Source organism: Ascaphus truei, chromosome 5, assembly GCF_040206685.1.
Source record: "Ascaphus truei isolate aAscTru1 chromosome 5, aAscTru1.hap1, whole genome shotgun sequence".
Taxonomy (NCBI): domain Eukaryota; kingdom Metazoa; phylum Chordata; class Amphibia; order Anura; family Ascaphidae; genus Ascaphus; species Ascaphus truei.
This window is the reverse complement of record NC_134487.1, coordinates 4,147,208-4,158,121: the sequence shown is the minus strand read 5'-3', so window position 1 is coordinate 4,158,121 and position 10,914 is coordinate 4,147,208. Positions and strand designations below refer to the sequence as shown.

The window sequence follows — 10,914 nt, the reverse complement described above, 5'->3', positions numbered from 1 at the left end:
ATGGTGAGCGGGGGGAGAGGACGGGGGCATGGTGAGAGGGGGGAGAGGAGGGGGCATGGTGAGCGGGGGGAGAAGAGGGAGGCATGGTGAGCGGGAAGGGAGAGGAGGGGGCATGGTGAGCGGGAAGGGAGAGGAGGGGGCATGGTGAGGCGGGGGGGGGGCATGGTGAGCGGGGGGAGAGGAGGGCATGGTGAGCGGGGGGAGAGGAGGGAGCATGGTGAGCAGGGGGAGAGGAGGGAGCATGGTGAGCGGGGGGAGAGGAGGAGCATGGTGAGCGGGGGGAAAGGAGGGAGCATGGTGAGCAGGGGGAGAGGAGGCGGGCATGGTGAGCGGGGGGAGAGGAGGGAGCATGGTGAGCAGGGGGAGAGGAGGGAGCATGGTGAGCGGGGGGAGAGGAGGGAGCATGGTGAGCAGGGGGAGAGGAGGGGGGCATGGTGAGCAGGGGGAGAGGAGGGGGGCATGGTGAGCAGGGGGAGAGGAGGGGGGCATGGTGAGCAGGGGGAGAGGAGGGGGGGTATGGTGAGTGAGTGGGGGAGAGGAGGGGGCACGGTGAGCGGGGGGAGAGGAGGGGGGCATGGTGAGCGGGGGGAGAGGAGGGGAGCATGGTGAGTGAGTGGGGGAGAGGAGGGGGGCATGGTAAGCGGGGGGAGAGGAGGGGGCATGGTGAGGGGGGGGAGGGAGGTGGCATGGTGAGCGGGGGGAGAGGAGGGGGCATGGTGAGTGAGTGGGGCAGAGGAGGGGGCACGGTGAGCGGGGAGAGAGGAGGGGGGCATGGTGAGCGGGGGGAGAGGAGGCGGGCATGGTGAGCGGGGGGAGAGGAGGGGCATGGTAAGCGGGGGGAGAGGAGGGGGCATGGTGAGGGGGGGAGGGAGGTGGCATGGTGAGCGGGGGGAGAGGAGGGGGCATGGTGAGTGAGTGGGGCAGAGGAGGGGGCACGGTGAGCGGGGAGAGAGGAGGGGGCATGGTGAGCGGGGGGAGAGGAGGCGGGCATGGTGAGCGGGGGGAGAGGAGGTGGCATGGTGAGCGGGGGGAGAGGAGGGGGCATGGTGAGTGAGTGGGGCAGAGGAGGGGGCATGGTGAGCGGGGAGAGAGGAGGGGGCATGGTGAGCGGGGGGAGAGGAGGCGGGCATGGTGAGCGGGGGGAGAGGAGGGGCATGGTGAGCGGGGGGAGAGGAGGGGCATGGTGAGCAGGGGGAGAGGAGGGGGGCATGGTGAGCGGGGGGGAGAGGAGAGAGCATGGTGAGCGGGGGGGAGATGAGGGGGGCATGGTGAGCGGGGGAGAGGAGGGGGGCATGGTGAGCGGGGGGAGAGGAGGGGGGCATGGTGAGCGGGGGGAGAGGAGGGGGGCCTTGCTGAGCGGGGGGAGTGGAGCAGAGTGAGAGGAGGGGGGCATGGTGAGCGGGGGGAGAGGAGGGGGCATGGTGAGCGGGGGGAGAGGAGGGGGCATGGTGAGCGGGGGGAGAGGAGGGGGCATGGTGAGCGGGGGGAGAGGAGGGGGCATGGTGAGCGGGGGGAGTGGAGCAAGGTGAGAGGAGGGGGGCATGGTGAGCGGGGGGAGAGAAGGGGGGCATGGTGAGCGGGGGGAGAGGAGGGGAGCATGGTGAGCGGGGGAGAGGTGGAGCATGGTGAGCGGGGGGAGAGGAGGGGGCATGGTGAGCGGGGGGGAGAGGAGGGGGGCATGGTGAGCGGGGGAGAGGTGGAGCATGGTGAGCGGGAAGAGAGGAGGGGGACATGGTGAGCGGGGGGAGAGGAGGGGGGCATGGTGAGCGGGGGGAGAGGAGGGGGGCATGGTGAGCGGGGGGAGAGGAGGGGGCATGGTGAGCGGGGGGAGAGGCGGGGGGCATGGTGAGCAGGGGGAGAGGAGGGGGGCATGGTGAGCGGGGGGAGAGGAGGGGGCATGGTGAGCGGGGGGAGAGGAGGGGGGCATGGTGAGCGGGGGGAGAGGAGGGGGCATGGTGAGCGGGGGGAGAGGCGGGGGGCATGGTGAGCGGGGGGAGAGGAGGGGGGCATGGTGAGCGGGGGGAGAGGAGGGGGCATGGTGAGCGGGGGAGAGGAGGGGGCATGGTGAGTGGGGGGAGAGAAGGGGAGCATGGTGAGCGGGGGGAGAGGAGGGGGGCATAGTGAGTGGGGGAGAGGAGGGGGGCATGGTGAGCGGGGGGAGAGGAGGGGGCATGGTGAGCGGGGGGAGAGGAGGGGGGCATGGTGAGCGGGGGGGAGAGGAGGGGGCATGGTGAGCGGGGGGAGAGGCGGGGGGCATGGTGAGCGGGGGGAGAGGAGGGGGGCATGGTGAGCGGGGGGAGAGGAGGGGGCATGGTGAGCGGGGGAGAGGAGGGGGCATGGTGAGTGGGGGGAGAGAAGGGGAGCATGGTGAGCGGGGGGAGAGGAGGGGGGCATAGTGAGTGGGGGAGAGGAGGGGGTATGGTGAGCGGGGGGAGAGAAGGGGAGCATGGTGAGCGGTGGGGCATGGTGAGCGGGGGAGCATGGTGAGCAGGGGGAGAGGGGCATGGTGAGTGGGGGGAAGAGGGGGACACACACAGGCCTACACTCCTTGTATGTAAGTGGACAGAGAAATGAACAATGGGAAAGGAAGATAGGAGGGAGAGAGAGATTGGTGAGGGGAGAGATTGGTGAGGGGAATGAGAGAGGAGGGGTGTGTATTATGCTGATCGAGTTGTGGGCCATTGAGTAGGCGTTGGTGGGGCCATTGAGTAGGCGCTGGTGGGGGGCCATTGAGTAGGCGCTGGTGGGGGCCATTGAGTAGGCGTTGGTGGGGGGCCATTGAGTAGGCGTTGGTGGGGGGCCATTGAGTAGGCGTTGGTGGGGGCCATTGAGTAGGCGCTGGTGGGGGCCATTGAGTAGGCGCTGGTGGGGGCCATTGGACAGGAGTAATATATATATATATAGCTAGCAATACAGAAGGCAGATCCAGCACACTTTGAGTTAACAATATCTATATTGCCCCCCTCTCCTCCCATTCCATTCCACATGGCCCTCTTCCCCATCCGTACTCACCATAGAGATGTGCGTTGGGGAAGGCACTGAGCGTGTTGCGGCCGCTGGTCTCTGCGTAGCGTGGCATGGAGTTCACCACGGCCTGGAGGTACTTCTCCTGCTCCAGAGAAGTGGAGTCTGTCTGAGATGGGCCTGGAGGAGGGCAGAGAAGGGAATATCTCATAGGAAGGTGGGGATGTCGGGGGCACGAGGTGCCGTGTGCAACCCATTATTGTATGATCTGATAAACTATTACAGAAGTGCCTTGGTATATTATATATGTATTAGTTTTGTATGCGCGTGCCCCCTTGTGCCGCTGCCATGAAAGAGTGGGGGGGGGTATGGGGGGGAGCTTGTGGCGTCAGAGATGGGCGGGGGGCGTTGTGGGGACGGAGGGGACATTCGACGCCAACGGCCTCAATCTACAATCTAGGACTCGGGTACCATACATAACTACCAGTGAGATAGTATGTGTGTGTGTCTCATCAGGCGATCGGCAAGACGAAACGCGTAGGGTGCCAATTACGTGTAGCGTCACTAATTCATACAAGAGCTGAGAGGCAGAGAACTGTCCAAGTAGAGGCAAGGACCAGCGAGCACCAGGAAGCGTTACTGAGGATTGCTGATGCCGGAGGAGCTGAATTGGAGGTGACACTGGTCACGCAGCTTACATTCAGTTGCAGACAGCAGAGAACGCCGGAGAGCACAGACACAGTCGCTTGCTACAGACACGGAGCATGAGGTTTTCTCATAATTGGCTGAATACAAGCCTTGTCTGTGAGTGAGCTACTTTTATTTGTCCACCCCCATTAAATTGTCTAACAATAATACACTAGGTGCGCCTGTTATTTTTGTTTTTTGTATATGTATTTGCAAACCTCTTGCTCCTACTATAATCCCTACGCTCACACAGATTTGTAATCCTCCCTCTACTCTGGTACCTTTCCCTCCTCCTTCAAGCATGCAACAGTTATACCATTACTCAAAAACATCAAGCTTGACACTACCTGTCCTAACTATCGACCTGTCTCCCTCCTGCCTTTTGCCTCTAAACTCCTTGAACGTCTTGTTTTCTCTCGCTTGCTCCATTCTCTCACCACCTATTCTCTCCTAGACCCTCTACAATCTGGCTTCCGCACTGCTCACTCCACTGAAACAGCCCTCACTAAAATATCTAATGACCTTCATGCTGACAAAGACAGAGGTCATTACACTCTGCTCATATTACTCGACCTCTCTGCAGCATTTCACACCGTGGACCACCCTCTTCTCCTTCACATTCTCCATACTCTTGGTATTCGTAAAAAAGCTCTATCCTGGATCTCCTCTTACCTCTCCCATCGTACTTTCAGTGTCTCTTCTGCTAACACCTCCTCCTCCTCTATCGATCTCTCTGTGGGGGTACCTGTGACGGTAGGGAGGGTTTGGCCCGGGATTAACGGGGTTACCCCCCAAGGGCCCCCCTCTAACCTCGCCCGGGAGACAAGGGGTTAACTGGGCTGAGGCCCAGAACTGTGACTTAACCCTTGTTAAATAACATGAAAATGCTTATTCCCCTGTGTAAATGTATTCTCCCCCTGTTTCCCTGTCCCATTGTAATGTCTGGGTTAATCAGTGTTTGCATAACACACACACTGGGTCATCAGGGGTTAACTGTGTAAGCCCAGTGGGCTAGTTAATGCGTTATCTATGTATTCCCTTTGCCTCATGGCCTGCAACTGCCTGTGTCAGAGTGTAAGTGATGTCTGGAACATGAGGGGAAAGGGGGGGAATATTTTAACCTGTCTTGCCTGCCAGCGAGGTATTCTGAGCTGGGGTCTTAGAGAAGAGAAGGTTTTAGCACCCCACATGATAGATGCAGATGGGGGGACATATATTTTTGATAAAGTGACTTTTTGCAGTTTGTGGAAATGTCCAGAAACCAAATGGTTTGCCTCATCTGAGTCTAGTCACTTGCCTATGCACGCTTCCTCTCTCCCAGTGCATATCAAAAGGGAGGTGTGAACTGAAGGCCAGATTGGAGCCTGGCTTCCCAGGGGAATTGTTTATGCAAAGAGCAATAGCCCACTTCAAAAGGTTTTATTGATGGGGCCAGGGGGGGGGGGGCTACCCCCAACAGGATATCAAAAGTGAGTAACTTTATTAAATATAAGAATACTATGAGATGTCCTTGGCTGAACCGGCTAAGAATTACATAAGTGTATTGGCGGGAGTCAGCCGATCTTTGGGAGTCTAAACACTGTATATGTACCTGCTGCTAAATGCCAGATATTAATATCTCTATTAATTTTCATATTACACTGTAATTTTTGGTCTTTCTGCGACCGTCAGGTGCCACAGACCGTAGTAATATATCTCACCTGACTGTGTGCATTACGGAACGGAAGTTATGCAATGATTTGCAGTAAATATGAAATTTTGGTTGAGTCTGAGAAACTGCAGCCCCCCTGCTATGATAATGAGCAGGAAAGGAGAATTTACAAGCCTGGTCATCAAAGACCAGTTTGCTAATTGTTTTGCTAGCCGTCGCGGCACCTAGGGAAAGAGATGAGCTTGAAATGGTATATAAGTCAAAGCCACCCTCTACCCAAGTTGTTCATGCTGTTCATTGTTCTTCATGCAAATGATCTTCATGCATGCATGTGACCTGCCTGTTTTGCTGTGATGTCAACTGGGAAATGGGAGAAGTGGCAGTCTGTGATCCTGCTGGGCTTCTTGCCATAATCTTTAAGTAAGTGTCTATATTTTGCGTGTTATTTGTACATATTTGCTGTGTTCACCTTTATCAAGGAATAAAATCACTTTATTATATCTTAAGTCTCGTCCCAGTACAAACCCAGGTATATATATATATTTATATATATAGTTTTTGGTGTACAATTACAGCCTGTCGCAAGCTCTCGTCACAGTACCCCAGGGCTTTGTCCTGGGACCTCTCCTCTTTACTCTTTATACACTCTCTCTAGGTGACTTTATCACATCTCTTGGGTTCAAATATCACCTCTATGCTGACGACACACAAATTTACTTCTCAACCCCTGACCTTACACCTGCTGTACAGACCAAAGTTTCTGAATGTCTCTCTGCTATATCATCCTGGATGGCCCTCCGCCGACTTAAACTCAACATGTCAAAAACAGAGCTCCTCATATTCCCTCCCAAACCTGGCCCTACTACCTCCTTCCACATTACTGTTGGAACTACTATCATTCACCCAGTAGCCCAAGCACGCTGCCTAGGGGTCACACTCGACTCCTCTCTCACATTCAAAACATTTCTAAAACCTGTTGCTTTTCCCTCCGCAATATAACAAAGATACGCCCTTTCCTCTGTTACTCGACTGCTAAACCTGACTCAGGCCCTCATTCTCTCCCATCTCGATATGTGAGAAACACACATTTCTGCCCCAGACAGGATCTATGGAAGTTCTTTCAATGCTTAAGAACTCCTTGTGTTTCCGTTTGTTTAGGTTATTGTCCGAGACGACGGAGAGATTTTGCTTGAAGTGGGGAGAAGTGGATTATTGCTCTGATCTCCAGAACATTCATTAGGGGAGAGCTTTCTACTGCAGACCATTTCCGTTGGGAGGAGCTTCCCAGTGGGCCAGCCCAACCTTCCAGACAGACAATGAGGACCTGTGTCCCAAAGCTTCAGAAAGTGGGTCTGAAGTAATCTGATATGGAACTTTTTCCCATATTTATGAGACATTCAAATTGTTGTAGCTCTATCTTCACATGAGCTCTGGAAAATGAACGAGTGCTGATTAGAATGTCTTTCTGATATAATAATATAATTTTGCACATGTCCCTGCCCCGTGGAGCTTACAATCTATGTTTTTGGTGCCTGAGGCACAGGGAGATAAAGTGACTTGCCCAAGGTCACAAGGAGCTGACACCGGGAATTGAACCAAGTTCTATTGGTAAGTCTATGCAGCAGTGCGCAGGGAATATGGCGGGTTACAATCCGTACTAAGTCTATGCAGCAGTGCGCAGGGAATATGGCGGGTTACAATCCGTACTAAGTCTATGCCGCAGTGCGCAGGGAATATGGCGGGTTACAATCCGTACTAAGTCTATGCCGCAGTGCGCAGGGAATATGGCGGGCTACAATCCGTACTAAGTCTATGCCGCAGTGCGCAGGGAATATGGCGGGTTACAATCCGTACTAAGTGTATGCAGCAGTGCGCAGGGAATATGGCGGGTTACAATCCGTACTAAGTCTATGCAGCAGTGCGCAGGGAATATGGCGGGTTACAATCCGTACTAAGTCTATGCCGCAGTGCGCAGGGAATATGGCGGGTTACAATCCGTACTAAGTCTATGCCGCAGTGCGCAGGGAATATGGCGGGTTACAATCCGTACTAAGTCTATGCCGCAGTGCGCAGGGAATATGGCGGGTTACAATCCGTACTAAGTCTATGCAGCAGTGCGCAGGGAATATGGCGGGTTACAATCCGTACTAAGTCTATGCCGCAGTGCGCAGGGAATATGGCGGGTTACAATCCGTACTAAGTCTATGCCGCAGTGCGCAGGGAATATGGCGGGTTACAATCCGTACTAAGTCTATGCAGCAGTGCGCAGGGAATATGGCGGGTTACAATCCGTACTAAGTCTATGCAACAGTGCGCAGGGAATATGGCGGGTTACAATCCGTACTAAGTCTATGCAGCAGTGCGCAGGGAATATGGCGGGTTACAATCCGTACTAAGTCTATGCAGCAGTGCGCAGGGGAATATGGCGGGGTTACAATCCGTACTAAGTCTATGCAGCAGTGCGCAGGGAATATGGCGGGTTACAATCCGTACTAAATCTATGCAGCAGTGCGCAGGGAATATGGCGGGTTACAATCCGTACTAAGTCTATGCCGCAGTGCGCAGGGAATATGGCGGGTTACAATCCGTACTAAGTCTATGCAGCAGTGCGCAGGGAATATGGCGGGTTACAATCCGTACTAAGTCTATGCAGCAGTGCGCAGGGAATATGGCGGGTTACAATCCGTACTAAGTCTATGCAGCAGTGCGCAGGGAATATGGCGGGTTACAATCCGTACTAAATCTATGCCGCAGTGCGCAGGGAATATGGCGAGTTACAATCCGTACTAAGTCTATGCAGCAGTGCGCAGGGAATATGGAGAGTTACAATCCGTACTAAGTCTATGCCGCAGTGCGCAGGGAATATGGCGAGTTACAATCCGTACTAAGTCTATGCAGCAGTGCGCAGGGGAATATGGCGGGGTTACAATCCGTACTAAGTCTATGCAACAGTGCGCAGGGAATATGGCGGGTTACAATCCGTACTAAGACTATGCAGCAGTGCGCAGGGAATATGGCGGGTTACAATCTGTACTAAGTCTATGCAGCAGTGCGCAGGGAATATGGCGGGTTACAATCCGTACTAAGTCTATGCAGCAGTGCGCAAGGAATATGGCGGGTTACAATCCGTACTAAGTCTATGCAGCAGTGCGCAGGGAATATGGCGGGTTACAATCCGTACTAAGACTATGCAGCAGTGCGCAGGGAATATGGTGGGTTACAATCCGTACTAAATCTATGCAGCAGTGCGCAGGGAATATGGCGGGTTACAATCCGTAGTAAGTCTATGCAGCAGTGCGCAGGGAATATGACGGGTTACAATCCGTACTAAGTCTATGCAGCAGTGCGCAGGGAATATGGCGGGTTACAATCCGTACTAAGTCTATGCAGCAGTGCGCAGGGAATATGGCGGGTTACAATCCGTACTAAGACTATGCAGCAGTGCGCAGGGAATATGGTGGGTTACAATCCGTACTAAATCTATGCAGCAGTGCGCAGGGAGAGGGGGGCTACAAGCGGAGGAGGCGAGGGCGCAGGGAATGGCGGGGTTACAATGCGTAGTAAGTGCAGCAGTGCGCAGGGAATATGGCGGGTTACAATCCGTACTAAGTCTATGCAGCAGTGCGCAGGGAATATGGCGGGTTACAATCCGTACTAAGTCTATGCAGCAGTGCGCAGGGAATATGGCGGGTTACAATCCGTACTAAATCTATGCAGCAGTGCGCAGGGAATATGGCGGGTTACAATCCGTACTAAGTCTATGCAGCAGTGCGCAGGGAATATGGCGGGTTACAATCCGTACTAAGTCTATGCAGCAGTGCGCAGGGAATATGGCGGGTTACAATCCGTACTAAGTCTATGCAGCAGTGCGCAGGGAATATGGCGGGTTACAATCCGTACTAAGTCTATGCAGCAGTGCGCAGGGAATATGGCGGGTTACAATCCGTACTAAGTCTATGCAGCAGTGCGCAGGGAATATGGCGGGTTACAATCCGTACTAAGTCTATGCAGCAGTGCGCAGGGGAATATGGCGGGTTACAATCCGTACTAAGTCTATGCAGCAGTGCGCAGGGAATATGGCGGGTTACAATCCGTACTAAGTCTATGCAGCAGTGCGCAGGGAATATGGCGGGTTACAATCCGTACTAAGTCTATGCAGCAGTGCGCAGGGAATATGGCGGGTTACAATCCGTACTAAGTCTATGCAGCAGTGCGCAGGGAATATGGCGGGTTACAATCCGTACTAAGTCTATGCAGCAGTGCGCAGGGAATTATGGCGGGTTACAATCCGTACTAAGTCTATGCAGCAGTGCGCAGGGAATATGGCGGGTTACAATCCGTACTAAGTCTATGCAGCAGTGCGCAGGGAATATGGCGGGTTACAATCCGTACTAAGTCTATGCAGCAGTGCGCAGGGAATATGGCGGGTTACAATCCGTACTAAGTCTATGCAGCAGTGCGCAGGGAATATGGCGGGTTACAATCCGTACTAAGTCTATGCAGCAGTGCGCAGGGAATATGGCGGGTTACAATCCGTACTAAGTCTATGCAGCAGTGCGCAGGGAATATGGCGGGTTACAATCCGTACTAAGTCTATGCAGCAGTGCGCAGGGAATATGGCGGGTTACAATCCGTACTAAGTCTATGCAGCAGTGCGCAGGGAATATGGCGGGTTACAATCCGTACTAAGTCTATGCAGCAGTGCGCAGGGAATATGGCGGGTTACAATCCGTACTAAGTCTATGCAGCAGTGCGCAGGGAATATGGCGGGTTACAATCCGTACTAAGTCTATGCAGCAGTGCGCAGGGAATATGGCGGGTTACAATCCGTACTAAGTCTATGCAGCAGTGCGCAGGGAATATGGCGGGGTTACAATCCGTACTAAGTCTATGCAGCAGTGCGCAGGGAATATGGCGGGTTACAATCCGTACTAAGTCTATGCAGCAGTGCGCAGGGAATATGGCGGGTTACAATCCGTACTAAGTCTATGCAGCAGTGCGCAGGGAATATGGCGGGGTTACAATCCGTACTAAGTCTATGCAGCAGTGCGCAGGGAATATGGCGGGTTACAATCCGTACTAAGTCTATGCAGCAGTGCGCAGGGAATATGGCGGGTTACAATCCGTACTAAGTCTATGCAGCAGTGCGCAGGGGAATATGGCGGGTTACAATCCGTACTAAGTCTATGCAGCAGTGCGCAGGGAATATGGCGGGGTTACAATCCGTACTAAGTCTATGCAGCAGTGCGCAGGGAATATGGCGGGTTACAATCCGTACTAAGTCTATGCAGCAGTGCGCAGGGATATGGCGGGTTACAATCCGTACTAAGTCTATGCAGCAGTGCGCAGGGAATATGGCGGGTTACAATCAGTACTAAGTCTATGCAGCAGTGCGCAGGGAATATGGCGGGTTACAATCCGTACTAAGTCTATGCAGCAGTGCGCAGGGAATATGGCGGGTTACAATCCGTACTAAGTCTATGCAGCAGTGCGCAGGGAATATGGCGGGTTACAATCCGTACTAAGTCTATGCAGCAGTGCGCAGGGAATATGGCGGGTTACAATCCGTACTAAGTCTATGCAGCAGTGCGCAGGGAATATGGCGGGTTACA

The 10,914-nt window shown here is 54.4% G+C and overlaps 1 protein-coding gene across 1 annotated transcript in view; it reads right to left on the bottom strand.

Annotated features, from left to right (window-relative positions):
* SBF1 (SET binding factor 1) overlaps positions 1-10,914 on the bottom strand; it is a 332,728-nt gene that overhangs the window by 103,342 nt on the left and 218,472 nt on the right. Inside the window, 1 exon segment of the mRNA XM_075598895.1 lies at positions 3,013-3,144. Coding sequence (XP_075455010.1) covers positions 3,013-3,144 — 132 coding nt within the window.